Raw genomic sequence first — 16,709 nt, forward strand, 5'->3', positions numbered from 1 at the left:
GGGATAGGGACATAGGCCGATATCGGAGGGCTGCGCGCCTGCGCTCCACACTTCCTCTTTGGGATGTATTGAACATTACAATGTCGGCCAATCAAATCAAACTAGCCGGAGAAATACTGCGCGAATACTATGGAGAAGTTACTGAGAAGATCGGCAACTTTCTCCTGATGAAGGGACATTCGCCTTTGAAATTAATTTCGCAAGAAACGAAGACGAAACTTCAACAGGTTCGTCCTCAGCTCACTCGAAAACTGTCAAACTATTTACCAAAATATACCAATACCATTCAAAACATCATCATCAGAATCACATAGATCATTATTGAAAAATTATTTGATCTGTAATGAATTATGCATTATTTTCCAGGTGAAAAAGTCATTATGCGTCTTGATACAGCACAATATTGTTAATTTTGAGGCGAACAAACGTGGTTACGTCGATTACAGCATAAACCTGAATACTATTCTGATGTGTATGAAATTTCCGAGTATGATCTACTGTTCGAAGACTCTGTACGGAGACGCCGGAGAACTGGTCATCGAAGAACTACTCCAGAAAGGACGCATGCCTACGGATGATATCCTCGTGAGGGCGTATGAAAGGCTACAAGAAAATAGTAATAACGGAGGTATGGCTAATTAATGATTTGTTTCATCGATCGATTAACTTGTGAGAATTTTGAAATGCAGTCAATTTCTTCGCTCAATTGTAGTAGGTTTATACAGATTTTCGGTTATTCAGTTAAATTTCAAAGTCCCAAATCACATTTGAAGCATTTTCTTAATTTGCTGTTTTATCCCGGAAACATTTTGGACTTCATCTTTCATTGTGTTAGTGAACGTTTTTTTTATATCGTCACAACACTGACACATGTTTCATCAATGGTTATCAATATGGGCCTAATGAAATTTATTCATTCAAGTAATGTGGAATTCGAATACGGTTATTGGTTAGGATCTGAATAAAGCTGAATTGATTGTAGGCTAGTTGCCTGTAATGAACAGGTAGAAAAAGCTTAATAAGTCAATCTTTCTTTGTAAGTATCAAATGCGGTATTATTTGATTTTTTTTCCATTTGTGTTTAGATAATAAAGTATCCCTCGGCGATGTGAAAGACAAGTTTGTATCTTTAGTGCGAACTCATTTCATCCAGCGATGTCCGTATCCGACGCCTGATGCCGAAACTAGTACCAGTGCTTCACTGGTGCCTTCATTAGACATAACGAATAACGAGTTATACCTGGTTCCTTCCATTGATCTAACAGGTGAATATTTCATATATAAATCAGCTCAGTGAATGAAAAGTCGGGCAAATATCTGAGAAATTTAAAGTTAAATGAAAATTGTTCGTTATGGCTGTCCTGAGGTATTATACAAAGTAAATGTTGTTGTTTTTTCGTTCAATGTAGCCATCCAGGAAAAATGTAATTTAAATGCCGGTGATGTGTCCGAACCACCCAAAAAGAAAATTAAAACAGAAGATCTGGTGGTAAGAACTAAACTTGTCCATTTACCTGGAAATCAGGCAAAAGTCAGCGAATTTTCTTTTCTTTAAAAGTCTGGGAATAGTTAGGGAAATGCTAAAAATCAGCAAAAAGTTAGGTAAATTTGTTGATGCACTATCAACAAACAGTTCGCACGAAAAATCCAACAGTTCCATGTATGTTTTACGATTTTCACTGTGATAATTCATTGGATTTTTAACAGATCAAGTCAAGGAAAACAACATGTATGTCAGGGAATGAACAAGTCAAATAAAAGTAGCCACCCTGTGCAATTTCACTTACAAAACAATTGTTTTATATGAACTATCTATTTTCTGTTTTATTTTCAGAATAATGTTTTGTGGCAGGTTAACTATGACCGTTTTCAACAGCATTTCAGAGATTCAGCGATAGTGCAGGCAGTTTCTAATAGATTAGATGAGGTATGTTTAGAATTCGGCCGACAGAATTCAGAGAACTGAAATTCCGACGATAGAGTTTGGTCTTGATGGTCATTTTACTTTTATCTGATATTTAATGTATAAAATCATGGTTAGTATTTTATGATTTATTTATTCTCTTCAATATGAATGATATTTGCACGTTGAAATATCTTTGTCAATTATGAATTTTTTTTTGGAACTTGAATTTCTTTAACTTAACACGGGTACTAATTTTCTGACGAATATCAACGTTCATTTCGTATAGAAAGCAGGTGAAGTAATGCGCGCGATGCTCCGTTTGAATGAAGTACACAGCAATTGCTCAGAAATTGTATCCGTCTCGCCACCACTTACGTTAAATGAGGTACATGTATTTCATAGTTTCTAGCACCGTTTCATTAATGATTCGTACTTATTTGAACATAGAGCTTTATTTAACGTTCAGATTGTGCGTACGATACCGAATGAATTTGGAATCTGGAGGACGGCTGTCGATCAGTATTTAGTTCAGTTATCAGATGATTCAGTAAGTTTATATATAAATGTACATGTTCTACGAGTTTTGATTTTTAAATTCTTCAGAATTTTATAGTACATGAATTGGTATTGATTGTTATATACATGTATGTAGACATAAAAATATTTGATTGCCCGAAGACTAATGTTATACTGCATTAGTTAGAATGAACAGGGCCAAGTTTCATCACAAAGTTAAACCCAAATTTTTACTTTCGGTAAGAGGTTCATTTCAATTATTCTTTCAACTTGCATTTATTTATTCTAGTGTCCATTTATTACAAAAATTGGTGACAGCGGAGGAGGAACATTTTCGATCGGTATCCTTTGTTTTTAGGAGTACAAATAGAATCCTAGCTTTAGACTTGGTAATATCAAGAAAATGATTCCTTAACGAGTAAATAGATTTTAGGACTTGTATGACAAAGATCTGTGAAGCACACATCGAGGCTGTAGTCTTAGAGAGGCAAGTTTTTCTGCTCTCAACTGAAAAGATGTTTAAGCGGACAGTAATTATTTACATGCATTGAACTTTGCAGATTTGGTTCCAAGTGTTTAAGAATATTCCGACTTCTTTTGATCAAAAAGCATTTAGAACAGAAACAGGTACCGAATTATTACTACGATGATATGGTTAAGTTCATGGGAAGTATGCTACAATGATTTGTTTAATTCTAAATTTCTTTTTAGATCGAGGAGTTTGTGATGATTCCTGCGAAAGAAACCAAAGAGCTTCTATACAGCATGTTTGGGGAACAAATTGTGGATATCACAGTAAGTGGGTACAAAAGAGAAATATTCTGATATCGTCAGTTAGATCTTTAGGGTGTACTAAATTCTTGTTGTAATTGTAGGAAGTGCCCAAGACACCCGATCATGCCCCGTCTAGAACTTACTACGTGTTCACAGTTGATTTGAATAAGATTTGCAGGAGAGTGCTTCAGATGTGCTATAAGGTATCATATCCGAATAGATAAGCAACGTGGAAACTAATGAATATTATTAATGAAATAATAGTGGAATCTAATGAATATTTTCAGACATTATATAACTTGATTATACGAAGGAATCATGAAACACAAGATCATAGGTTAGTTAATGGTATTTCGGGGTTCTCAACTGACTCGATAAATAGATTTCACACTTTCCTGGTCTGGTGTCATTCATCGATTTGTGTTGTCAGTCATGTTTAATTGTGCAATTCTTGCATAAAAATCTCATCAAAAATGAAGAAATCGCGTTGAGGCTTGTCCCTTTTTGAAAAATTGTTTTTGGTATGAAAAAATGTGAACAATCCTGTGTTTTGGTATGTGAGGCAATGCGAAAAAAGTGGAAAATGGAAAGGTAAAAATTTCAGAATCTTGCATCTCAACCCTGAACTCGTTATATCTATGTAGGCGTTTACTGGAGAAACAACAGAGAGTTGAAGCTATTGCTGCATCAATGGAACAGAGCGGTGTCGACGAGGCTCAAAGAGCCGAGATTGAGGAAATGATCACTCCTGCCGAAAGACAACAATTAGCCAAAGTGAAACATATGACACAGAAGTAAGTGCAGTGGAAAAGCCAGTTGGTGCAATTGATTTCATTCATAATTTGATTATCGATTGCGAAACATATTTCATTTCAGGTTGGAACAGAGCGAGTTAGAAATAGACAATACGTTATTCATGCTGGAATTGTATCTCAAATATGCTAATGTGAAAAAAAAAGTTGTATAGATAATGGGTAAACCGGCTAATTTGGAAGGATTGCATTAGGGTTAACTCTGACTTTATAAGCACATATCTCAAGTGATTAGAGAACGCAATTTAAATACAGCGTTGAAGTTTATTGTATCGACAAATATACAGGTTAAATAAATTTACAAATTATTTGTACAGAAATGCAAAACTTTTGTTTACTTTTCTAAGTCTACATCGGATCTCTCGAAGCCAAACTACCAGGAGATTATTGGACTATCATCAACTTTTTCCCGAGGAATGAGATTTACGATGCCGCAATATTTCCGTTTTTGTAAACATGAATTGTTCATTGCACGTATCACAGTTGTATAATTTACGCAAAGGACCGGCTGCCGTCTGCTTCTCACGACTTGTTCCCTCGTTTAATGCATCTATAAATAGAAACGGTCCCGATTTAAACGCATGACATCGATTCGACGGAATCCATTATTCTGAAGGAGGTTGAAGCAAATTTAGTACTCGTGTGCGTAATTAATTTTTAGATCATAGTTTTATTGACTGGTATTATATTCAAGCCAGCTTACTCAATTCATTTTCAATTGAGTTGACCCCAGTAATAATACCAGTCTATAAAACTGGGCTCTGGATAATTTTGCAAAATTCTTTTCAATGGATTTTTTACAATTCAATAAACTCTATTGTACCAATACACCCTTCCGGGCTTTGAGAGCAATATTTAAATAGTAATTTCTATAACTTTAACATTTTACATGGTAATGTTGAACGAAAGTACTGCAGGACTATATCATACCAGTATCCCTAAATATATACACTAATTATCAATTCTGAAATTTTAAAAAGTTGAATTCAGTACCTGGATGTAGAGCTTGGCATTCGGTCTGATGCGCTAAGCGTTCCTCCACTGTCACTATCATTGTTTCATTGCAATAAGGACACAGCCAATGTTTCTGCAAACACGACGTGTATTCACCCCAGATATCCGCAGTACTGTTGTCACATAGACTAGAAAATTACATAATTCAACAGTTTTACGAGATATGTAGGTCGTCTTTGATATCAAATCCTCGAAAGATATCTTACCAGTTATAAATTAAATATTCATTGATCTGTTTCCCACCTTTTATGGGATGACATTTTCCTTGATTAGACTCGAATACCGGTAACTCTGATTTTGACTCTGAAAAAAAAAATCAAAATTTTGAGACTAGCACAGTATAAAAAGTGTAATGAATATAGTCGTAAGATCTACTGACCAGTCTGAGGTCCAATGTAAACGTGTTCGATTTCTGCTGCCATGACCCTGCGCAATGAATATAACACACTGCTATCGAGGAATTCTGTTAGCTTCGTAGCTAGAATTCGTTCTAGCTTTTTGGATTTCGGCGGAATCGGGTCACCATCTTCATCTAACTGGACTATTGTTTCTGAAATCAATACGCATCAAACTATAATTCAAACTAATAATTAATTCAAACTAATAATTCGAGGTGATTTGGTTTCCATAGACAAGTTGCTGTCCAATATCAATAGTAGATAAAAACCCACAATAAAAAACAGTTTTTGAAAATCGCTCATAGAATTGAGTTGGAACGTTAAGCTACCAGATAGTTTTTTTTTATAGTGGGTTTTTATCTACTAGAGGTGATTTGTTCCTGCATGAGTACCGGCAAGTAAACATGCCTCTTCTAATGTAATAATTCAATAAGATCAAGAGATCATCTCCAGCAGCTCACCTTGCAGTCTTTGCTTGAGTAAATCTTGCCACGTCGTTCGTAGCTGAATAACACTGGAAACTAGAAATTGAGCTTCGTCGCTGTCTTTAAACTTCAATTCTAACCAACCGTCACATAGAATCCTGACAAAAAATTATGAGAACAACCTCAGGGTTAATTTTAATTTAATTAAGAAAACAAACCATCCAATTAATTGAAAAAATTCTAACACAGCTGCTAACCCCTGAAAAGTGTTATTAGTAGCGAGTAGAAGTTTTCTCAGTAATAGTTCATCGAAATACGAGAAGATATTTTCAATGGTAAGAGCTTCAGTAATATCTTTCGCGTTTCTGTACAGGTCAAACAAATCAAATCAGTTATTCTAGGGACAAGACAATGAAATAGTAACAAAATACTTATTATAATCAGGGACTGTTCCCACAAATACCCCTTCATAATCTGAGTTACCGTAACCACTGAAAATGAACTAATTCTCACTCAAATTTGAATGTAACTCAGAAGAATTGATGTCTTGTAAACAACTATTTACCTTGTCATATCAGCGTTTGTATCAATAGATGCAGAAAACAGTAGCAGCGTTTGTAATGCAGGAACCCTCATTGTGTTGATTAGATACGGCTTGTTTGTTTCTAATAAAGACCTATCAAAATGTTAATAGAAAGCGATGAGCAATTTTTCAAGCAAGCCAAAAGTGAGAAACTTCTAAAACCGTTTAAGCTACTTACACATAAACTAACAACTCGTTTCTTGTACTGAACGTTTCTTTAGTCATACCTCTCATTTCTTCATACTCCGGTTGTTTCGGTTGCAGAATATCAGGATTCGTAGCGAATATGCTGGTCGGATGCAGCAGAATAAATCCTTTTTGCTGCAGTCGAGAAAGACATTTTTACGATGATGCATTCAATTCAATTCACAACTGCAAAATTTGTAACTTCACTTACTCTAGTATGAAACGCTTGATCGGAGTCCTTTTTATAGGAATTAGTCTCATCTGCTATCGCCCACTGTGGATATAAACCACTGCATAGAATAATCTTCAGTAGATTTATATCTCTGAGAGTGAAATTCATGCTGTTGAAACTTGTATCCTAAATATTGAATGGAAACATTTTTTCATTTCATCAAAGACGAATGGATGTAAAGACCGACTAACGACAGGCCTAGAACCCTTACCTGCATTACGTCTAAATTATTTGTCAACCGAAATTCTAAATCTTTGATATCCGAATCTTGATTATCAGCGGCAGTTTCTTCCTCGTCGCTTATCACAAAATCCTGTGAAACCAATGAAATTCTGATTTCATTAACCAGCGTTTGAACTGCACAATCTATTTCACATAGGATAAAATGGTTGGGTGGGCCAAATACATTTGATATATTGTAAATGTTATTTCTCAGCAAACAGGAAATTTCAGTAGTTTATAGTCCATGCTGGGGAGATTTTTGTTTTTATGATATAACAACGATATCATAAACTCTGACTTACGTCTTGATCAGGTTTTAGAAATTTCGGTTTTTTACTTTTTCGATAATTTTCCCATTTAAGATGTCGTAATCGTTTGCGGTCGGCGTGTTGTTGCTTGCGTTGCGTGCTAGTTGTGTACTGTTGCTGCTCTTCACTGAACAATAAGTTATGATCCTTCAATAAATCTTTGAATTGTTGTCTTAATTTCGACATTTCGTAAAATCTTTGTTCCTCGAATCCGCGTCTGCTGCACCATTTCTTGCTTCCACGTCCTTCGGCTTTTATCTGAAAAAACAATTTTCCCACTTTGAGCTTATTGTTCACTAGATTATATGATAATGAATTCTAATAGATGGCATTAAGATATAACCGATTAATGCAGTCAGCAGAGCTTATGGACATATGGGCACTCACAATTCCCTCATTAATTCCCTGATCGAAATCTCCAAATTCCCTGACCCACGCTCGACAATAACTGAACGACTGATTTATTAGCAGGGATGTCGGAAAGAAATTTACGATGTCACCTAAGATCAGAAAATCTTACCTTGATCCACTCGTCATAGGCATTCAGAATTGTAAATGGATCACCGTGTTCAGACTCCAGTGATTTCCTATTAGCCTAAAAATTGAAATGCACAACTTCCAGATACAATGTCCCTACACATTGAATGAACTAACGTGCTTGCGATAAAAACACCAAAAATTCAACTCACAACTGCATCTCGGTCGGTATGCGCTTTACTCGTGAATGGTGATTGTACGCTGAGAGCAGCCGCCAACCTGAGAACAGGTTCTACCATCTGTAAAACAAAACATCCCAACGTTTTAAATTCATCAGAACTTTTTCATACACGTTCAATAATGACTTAGACGCTTACATGAAAATTGGATCCCATGATTAACATTTTTCCAACTACGACGTCGACGGGCAGTCGAGATAAGAGCTGACCAATAGGAGTAATCTCCTCATTTGAGTTTATAGCGCCTTGTTCTTTCAAGTAAAATATTGAATTCTCTATACTGGAGGCTGGCGGCGATTCAATGAATGGAAATCTGTAATCACGTGAATAAAAGTTCTAAGATAATCAAAGATTCCTTGAAATATAGGCTTGAAACATTTCATTTAATCAAACTCTTTTTCAAAATCTGGTTTTTGAAATCGCGCTTACTTTCTGGCATCTGGAAGGCCCATGTTGATAACTTGTAAGACAACGGAATCTAACGGTACCCTCTGTATTTCAGGAGTTGTGTACTCTTGGAAATTATTATAATCAGATTCATCGTACAGTCGATAACAAACACCCGGTCCGGTACGTCCTACAAGATCGAATATTTCATTCATGAAAGCATTGTCGTCTAAAGCCTATTCGTATTAGTCTGGGGTTGATTTTTTGGGGATATTTCTCTCAATTTCTTTAACGCATATCTCAATTTGGTCTTAATACGACCAGTGAAACTGTGCAGTCTAAATAAACCATCGATTTTATATCCATTTTACACTGTATTGAAGGATTGCCAAAAATTCCAAAAATTTGGCCATGTGTTCATGTAAATACGTACCAGCTCTTCCCTTCCTCTGTTCGGCGCTTGCTCGACTGATCCAGAACTCTTGTAATCTTTGCATCTTATATTTCGGATCGTAGCTCATTTCTTTCACCTTTCCCGAATCGACGATGAATCTGACGCCATCGATAGTAACAGACGTCTCCGCTATATTCGTCGACACGATACATTTCCTCGTACCTTCCGGAGCAATATCGAACACCTGTGATACATACGAAACATTCAGAAATGATCCAATACAGATCCTGATATGGAACGGACCCGTAGTCTGACCGATTTTATGGGCAGTCCATTTTCGCGAAAAATGTGGACCTTGTTTGACAGACCTTCTACAATGCCCCTATTATGATGGCAAAAATGCTTGGAATTCGAGGCCTCCAATGGAGTTCACTACCCATCCTGATAGTATTATGTATCATGTATTAAATACATAGGACAAGCCTAGGATTTTTTAGTTTTCTGAAACTTTATTTTTTCAAAAGCGGACCTTTTTCGGATTTTGGGCGCTTCATCACAATCCCCTTTAACCCACCCTCGCTACGGGTGTGTGGAAGGTGGTTATATTGAAAATGCTATATTCGGATAAGTAGGAATAAGAATGAAAGTTTTCGTCTGACCTTATCCTGTTCAGCTATCGATAAAGCGCTGTGTAACGGTAAAACAATCCATCGTCTTGTTTCCTGAGCAAACATACGAGCAGTTTCACAAACGGTCATAATTTCAGTCATACCACTGAGAAATATTAACATATCACCTCTTTCTGTAGCTGGATACTGAAAATACGAAGATTTTAGTAACCTGTTTATTGAAACTGAACGAATGAGTCGTAAATATTCCTCTGTTTAGGCCCATGTTTCATAATACTCGATAAACTCTGGATGGTTTTATTCCATCATTTCACCTTGTGATCAATCTTCTGCATGATTCTTATGTACGGTCTTGGATCGATTTTTGCCGCCTTGTCTTCAGAAGCGATGGGACAATACTCGAGCGTTATAGGGTAAAGTCTGCCGGGAACCTGTAGAAACAATGCTAACAATTTACATGATTTGTAGGTATGATTGATTTCTTTATCATCTGAAATGAGTAAATAATAGAAATAAACTGACCTTAACAACTGGACAATTGCTGAAATAACTGCCGAAGAGTTCAATGTTTATAGTTGCCGACATCAAAATGATCTTTAAATCTGGGCGATGCATAATGAGACATTTTAATACACCGAGTAAAAAGTCTGTATGAATGTGTCTTTCATGCACCTGAAAATAGAATACACATTTTTCACCAAAACCAGGATTCAACCCCTTACGTGTTATGTTCAGTGTATCTGAAAACTGGAATTAAGACAAACCTCATCAATCACAATGACGGAGTAGATTGACAATAATTCATCTGAAGCCATCTGTCGTAATAACAAGCCTACAAATCATTCAAATCACAAAATTAACGAATCAATCTATTACATTCTATGACAAGATGCCAAAAGTAAAGCATTCAACGACAAGAAATCAATTTACCTTCAGTTAAGAACAGCACTCTGGTTCCTTGGTTTTTCTCTCTTTCAAAGCGAACCTTAAATTCAAAGAAACAATTATCTACTGGTATATAAAATATGACAAACCATGAAACAGCTTCAGGCCCAAGCAACCTTTTTCGGTACAAAAATATATCACACCACAGCCATCTCATGTTCGATCAACCAATTTTTCTTGTAATGATCAGCTTTGGGTAGTTAGTTATCTAATCGCTGGTGGTAAGCTTTTTATAATCGGATGGACTTGGTTTGTGAAAATATTCGATCGTGAAACTAAATCACAGACAGGTTACTGACTAGGCTTTAGGGAGATACACATGTACATATCAAACATCTAGATAATTGATCGAAGCGTATTCAGGTGGTCTGAAAATGACAGAAGACTTCCTTTACCTGGTAACCAACGTCTTTCGTTTCTTCTTTCAACATTTCATAACCGACTCTTTTAGCTAACGAAATACAGGCTATACGACGAGGTTGTGTACAAGCAATCTTATCGTAACCAGCTTCGATCAAATACTGAGGCACCTGTAAAACATTTCGGCAATCCTCATAAGCTATGATAAAGCAACCGTTTAACGCCATATATAGGCCTACCGATATTTCTAAATTTGCGACCGAAATGGAACCGATAGTTTTACCTGCGTTGATTTCCCGCAGCCAGTATCACCGGCCACCAAAATAACTTGATTAGCTTCGACCATCTCCAATATGTCGCTCTTATATTGGTAAATTGGCAAATTTTGCTTTGCTTCGATTATTTTCTGTTCTTTCGCGATCTTCGTAAAAAAATTAGATTGCCATAGTAAATTATATTAATAATGTGCAGTATATACTATGTATCATATGAAAGTACTTCCTCATTATCTATCTACCTTTTGTTTCTCAAGGAAGAAAAAGTAATGCATGACGATATTTTTGAATTGAGAAACTCTTCTTCCCTCTAATTTTGAATTATCTGCAATTATCATAAATCCATAATCAGGCTTCAGTAGGATAAGGCCTGATGCTGTTATACATTCACTATCAGTGCTGAGTAGCAAGCAGTTTTCTGTCCTGCTGGCTGCATAAATATAGCGAGCTGGCAACATTTCAAAGGCATCAAACAATTCATGAGGTTGAAGAATCCATTAGGGAAGGCTTCAGGGAACCAAGATCCGACGTAAAGCAAGATAAAAACAGATACATAGAAACAAAACAATCTAACAGAACAAGATTGATCCGCTTACCGCTGGTGTAAACTCCGTGTTTCAAGTATTCTTGAATCTCCTTCGTTTCTATTTGTTTTTTGTACTTCTCAGGTAAATCGGCGCTAGTTCTTTTAACTGGTTCAGATGGCGTAAGTGGATCATCTAAAAATGAGGAGATGACATTTAGATTTTCTCATCGATATATCACAAAATATGCAGTAAAACATGTACAAACCCGTACCTTTCCTCGAGAGAAGTTTCCTTCTTTTTACTGACTGATATTTCCTTAGAAATTCCCAGAACTCATGATATTCTTTCGAGCCCCTGATAATGATACAAAAGCAAAATTTTCAACAGCCCATTTTAAATCACAAGACAGGACATAGGCCTAATAGACTTAGAATACAGTACCTTTTTATAGTATCTTCATCTTTGAAGAAGATCTTCGCCAAAGATGACCTGTATTCTTCAAAGTTGAAATCATAGTCATCATCATGTTCCTCACGTCTTTCCTTCCACTCTTGTTTGGAAGTTACATTATCGTAATCTTGCTCTTCTTCCTTTTTACAAGTCTTTTTGCTCTTTTCGTCCAACTCTTCAGCATATCTGGAATCAGATCTCCTACATCTGCCATAATTATCACGTTCCACTTGGTCGCTATCTTTGTGGTTATAATATCTAGTTTGTGAGTCACTGCATTGATTTTTATTATGTCGCGATCTTTCTGTCATGTGTTCAGCGTATTCATCGATTGATTTCCTTTTTTTTTCTTTCGTGTTTGTGTTTTTTATGTTTACTTCTTGATCTCGATGAATCTTTTCGATGGTGTGAGTAATCTTCATCTTCTTTCATCTTTCACTCAAACCAATTTGGAGTAGGCCTAGCATAGCCAATTAAATCAAAGTCAAAACTGCCATCGCTTGCTAAAATAGAAAGTAATAGTTCTTTCAAACAGATGTAAACTTTCTTTTATCAGTCTAAATTGCCCACATCATAATCTGCATCTATGACGGCAAAGCAACTACTCTGGAAAAAGATGACACAGTAAACCAACTCCAACACGGCACAGGGGACTTTGTTTGAGCTGAGGATCACAATGTGTGACAGGTCTTCTTCTTGGTAGGATCAGGTACTACGTCTACGTGGTAGGACTGCATCAGAATTACTTTTAATTTAGAGCAACAGATGTGATGGATTATTTTAGAATATGGAGGTCGATATTTAGATCAAGACTACAATGACTAAGTATCAACAGGTTGTCAAAAGCCAAAACGTATTGCGCAATACCAAACAACGAACCACCACACTACCAGGTTGGTTATGTCTCAACTCAATGGCTCTTAATCAGTCAAATTGGAAACGTATTGCAACATCGTCATGATCATATTAGGAAAATATAAACAATTTAACATTAAGAATCGTTGATTCAAATGAATGAATTCCCCAAATACTTAGAAAAGAATTGCCAAAGTTGAACTTAGTTTTTCTTACTAAATTTACAAAGCAAAGTTCTTTACTCAAACTCTTGAGATGTAATAATAATAAAGTTTATATTTTGTGCTCTTCATAACGGTAATCAATCTCAAATATGTTTGTGTGACAGGGTTTGAGTTTGACGTATAAACTTCAGAGTCTATTGCACTAATTGCACTGTGTAATTAGGAATGTTAATTACGTAATTGCGCGCACGCGCGGCGGCGAGTACGTGTCCAAACTAGCTCAGCGGCGATGACGTATTTGCACCGCCGCCTGATGATCGAAGAACTATAAATAGTTTGAGCTAGAATATTCGAGAACTGACCAATGAAGGATTGCCATTTAGTCACGTGAGTTGAATTGGTATATAAACCGTCGGGCGCCCATTGTTAGGCATAATAAACACAAACTCGAACACGAACGCAGAACTTTGTCTATCGCGAAAGCTTAAATATCACAAAATCAAGTAAGTTTTATAAGCTGTTTACTCGTTTAAATGTTTTGGTAACGATCATTCGATGTATGAAATAGTAAGCGATGTATAAGTTGCGAAGATATCTCTGTTAAAATAAATACGTAGAAAGACGGAAAAGGATGATTACATTTGGGAACGAAGTTCAAGGTCAAACTAAATGAATAAATTAGAAATTTGCTGACGTAGTTTATGCGTTGTCATTCTAGGAAATGGACGAATTAATAATCATGAAATCTCCATATACGTACATAGAAATAAAGTTTTTTTTTTATACGAAGTTAAAAAAGCATTGTCTAAGATAACTTGTTCTATTCTTTCAGAATGCAGATCTTCGTCAAGACTTTAACGGGTAAAACGATCACTCTCGAGGTTGAACCCTCAGACACAATCGAAAACGTGAAAGCTAAGATCCAGGACAAGGAGGGTATTCCACCAGATCAGCAGAGATTGATCTTTGCCGGAAAACAGTTGGAAGATGGCCGAACTCTGTCAGATTACAACATCCAGAAGGAATCGACCCTTCACTTGGTCTTACGTCTCAGAGGTGGTATGCAGATCTTCGTCAAGACATTGACCGGTAAAACCATCACTCTCGAGGTTGAACCCTCGGACACAATTGAAAACGTTAAAGCTAAGATCCAGGACAAGGAGGGAATTCCACCAGATCAGCAGAGATTGATCTTTGCCGGTAAACAATTGGAAGATGGCCGAACTCTGTCAGATTACAACATCCAGAAGGAATCGACCCTTCACTTGGTCTTACGTCTCAGAGGTGGTATGCAGATCTTCGTCAAGACATTGACCGGTAAAACCATCACCCTCGAGGTTGAACCCTCAGACACAATTGAAAACGTTAAAGCTAAGATCCAGGACAAGGAGGGAATTCCACCAGACCAGCAGAGATTGATCTTTGCAGGTATGTTAGAGAGTTAAAGGACTTGTCTATTTAAGGTCATGATTGAATCAAGAGCTCGTCATTTAAAAATTATTGATTTTTATTTTGCAGGAAAACAATTGGAAGATGGCCGAACCCTGTCGGATTACAACATCCAGAAAGAATCAACACTTCACTTGGTCTTACGTCTCAGAGGTGGTATGCAGATCTTTGTCAAGACATTGACCGGTAAAACCATCACCCTCGAGGTTGAACCCTCAGACACTATTGAAAACGTGAAAGCTAAGATCCAGGACAAGGAGGGAATTCCACCAGACCAGCAGAGATTAATCTTTGCCGGAAAACAGTTGGAAGATGGTCGAACCCTTTCAGATTACAACATCCAGAAGGAATCGACGCTTCACTTGGTCTTGCGTCTCAGAGGTGGTATGCAGATCTTCGTCAAGACATTGACCGGTAAAACCATCACCCTCGAGGTTGAACCCTCAGACACAATCGAAAACGTGAAAGCTAAGATCCAGGACAAGGAGGGAATTCCACCAGACCAGCAGAGATTGATCTTTGCAGGTATGTTAGAGAGTTAAAGGACTTGTCTATTTAAGGTCATGATTGAATCAAGAGCTCGTCATTTAAAAATTATTGATTTTTATTTTGCAGGAAAACAATTGGAAGATGGCCGAACCCTGTCGGATTACAACATCCAGAAAGAATCAACACTTCACTTGGTCTTACGTCTCAGAGGTGGTATGCAGATCTTCGTCAAGACTTTAACGGGTAAAACCATCACTCTCGAAGTTGAACCCTCAGACACAATTGAAAACGTTAAAGCTAAGATCCAGGACAAGGAGGGAATTCCACCAGACCAGCAGAGATTGATCTTTGCAGGAAAACAGTTGGAAGATGGCCGAACTCTGTCAGATTACAACATCCAGAAAGAATCAACACTTCACTTGGTCTTGCGTCTCAGAGGTGGTATGCAAATCTTCGTCAAGACATTGACCGGTAAAACCATCACCCTCGAGGTTGAACCCTCTGACACAATTGAAAACGTTAAAGCCAAGATCCAGGACAAGGAGGGTATTCCACCAGACCAGCAGAGATTGATCTTTGCTGGAAAACAGTTGGAAGATGGTCGAACCCTTTCAGATTACAACATCCAGAAAGAATCAACACTTCACTTGGTCTTGCGTCTCAGAGGTGGCATGCAAATCTTCGTCAAGACGCTGACCGGTAAAACCATCACTCTCGAGGTTGAACCCTCAGACACAATTGAAAACGTTAAAGCTAAGATCCAGGACAAGGAGGGTATTCCACCAGATCAGCAGAGATTGATCTTTGCTGGAAAACAGTTGGAAGATGGTCGAACCCTTTCAGATTACAACATCCAGAAAGAATCAACGCTTCACTTGGTCTTGCGTCTCAGAGGTGGCATGCAAATCTTCGTCAAGACGCTGACTGGTAAAACCATCACTCTCGAGGTTGAACCCTCGGACACAATTGAAAACGTGAAAGCTAAGATCCAGGACAAGGAGGGTATTCCACCAGATCAGCAGAGATTGATCTTTGCTGGAAAACAGTTGGAAGATGGCCGAACTCTGTCAGATTACAACATCCAGAAGGAATCGACGCTTCACTTGGTCTTGCGTCTCAGAGGTGGTATGCAGATCTTCGTCAAGACATTGACCGGTAAAACCATCACCCTCGAGGTTGAACCCTCAGACACAATTGAAAACGTGAAAGCTAAGATCCAGGACAAGGAGGGAATTCCACCAGACCAGCAGAGATTGATCTTTGCAGGTATGTTTGATATTCTAAGAACTTTTGAAATTTTGAGCACCGTTAACTGACAATTTCAATGTATGTTTCTTAAACATGTTTCATTTATTTTGCAGGAAAACAATTGGAAGATGGTCGAACCCTGTCGGACTATAACATCCAGAAAGAGTCTACTCTCCATTTGGTCTTGCGTCTCAGAGGTGGCTACTAAGAATGAATGAAAGCCCAATTAATTATGTTATCGTAATCCGTGGCAATCTATTTAGTGAATGGCAGATTTGAATAATTTCGATGTAACAGTGCTTAATTCCATGTGTCTGAACACCAAAAATAAACAGATGAATAAATATGAATCTCAAGTGCATTTGTAGCTTTTAGTTTTAATTTATCCGATAGAATGAACGCTTCAGTTGTAGAGGATTCGCTTCTTTTGTCATATATTACATGT

At 37.2% G+C, this 16,709-nt stretch overlaps 3 protein-coding genes across 4 annotated transcripts; 2 read left to right on the forward strand and 1 right to left on the reverse strand.

Moving 5' to 3' along the window:
- Nucleotides 1-21: 21 nt before the first annotated feature.
- LOC141906413 (DNA-directed RNA polymerase III subunit RPC3-like) lies at nt 22-4,329 on the forward strand. The gene is made up of 15 exons (XM_074795700.1): nt 22-227; nt 367-628; nt 1,086-1,265; nt 1,410-1,489; nt 1,835-1,927; nt 2,193-2,291; nt 2,373-2,453; nt 2,712-2,763; nt 2,849-2,909; nt 2,983-3,049; nt 3,134-3,217; nt 3,298-3,399; nt 3,484-3,533; nt 3,841-3,990; nt 4,073-4,329. The coding sequence occupies exons 1-15, from the start codon at nt 81-83 to the stop codon at nt 4,161-4,163; spliced, it is 1,599 nt and encodes a 532-aa protein (XP_074651801.1). The 5' UTR covers nt 22-80; the 3' UTR covers nt 4,164-4,329.
- LOC141906410 (putative ATP-dependent RNA helicase DHX34) lies at nt 4,265-13,104 on the reverse strand. 2 transcript variants are annotated; one of them, XM_074795689.1, is made up of 27 exons: nt 13,091-13,104; nt 12,051-12,562; nt 11,881-11,963; nt 11,679-11,801; nt 11,325-11,407; nt 11,091-11,228; nt 10,843-10,977; nt 10,433-10,487; nt 10,267-10,334; nt 10,025-10,174; nt 9,817-9,933; nt 9,533-9,688; nt 8,913-9,117; nt 8,522-8,669; nt 8,231-8,405; nt 8,066-8,152; nt 7,897-7,971; nt 7,371-7,634; nt 7,058-7,159; nt 6,826-6,972; nt 6,607-6,749; nt 6,411-6,521; nt 5,882-6,003; nt 5,402-5,572; nt 5,229-5,325; nt 5,002-5,150; nt 4,265-4,558 (listed from the first exon to the last, which is right to left on the reverse strand). In XM_074795689.1, exons 2-27 carry the CDS (start codon nt 12,479-12,481, stop codon nt 4,407-4,409), a joined length of 3,687 nt encoding a protein of 1,228 aa, XP_074651790.1. In that variant the 5' UTR covers nt 12,482-12,562; nt 13,091-13,104; the 3' UTR covers nt 4,265-4,406. The 2 variants fall into 2 exon arrangements, with proteins under 2 accessions (XP_074651790.1, XP_074651789.1); XM_074795688.1 differs by lacking the exon at nt 13,091-13,104 and having other exon boundaries at nt 12,051-13,069.
- A 318-nt stretch (nt 13,105-13,422) lies between these two features.
- On the forward strand, nt 13,423-16,625 carry LOC141906464 (polyubiquitin-C). The gene is made up of 5 exons (XM_074795761.1): nt 13,423-13,581; nt 13,911-14,506; nt 14,597-15,052; nt 15,143-16,282; nt 16,378-16,625. The coding sequence occupies exons 2-5, from the start codon at nt 13,912-13,914 to the stop codon at nt 16,470-16,472; spliced, it is 2,286 nt and encodes a 761-aa protein (XP_074651862.1). The 5' UTR covers nt 13,423-13,581; nt 13,911; the 3' UTR covers nt 16,473-16,625.
- Nucleotides 16,626-16,709: the final 84 nt, after the last annotated feature.

This window comes from Tubulanus polymorphus, chromosome 5 (genome assembly GCF_964204645.1).
Source record: "Tubulanus polymorphus chromosome 5, tnTubPoly1.2, whole genome shotgun sequence".
NCBI lineage: Eukaryota > Metazoa > Nemertea > Palaeonemertea > Tubulaniformes > Tubulanidae > Tubulanus > Tubulanus polymorphus.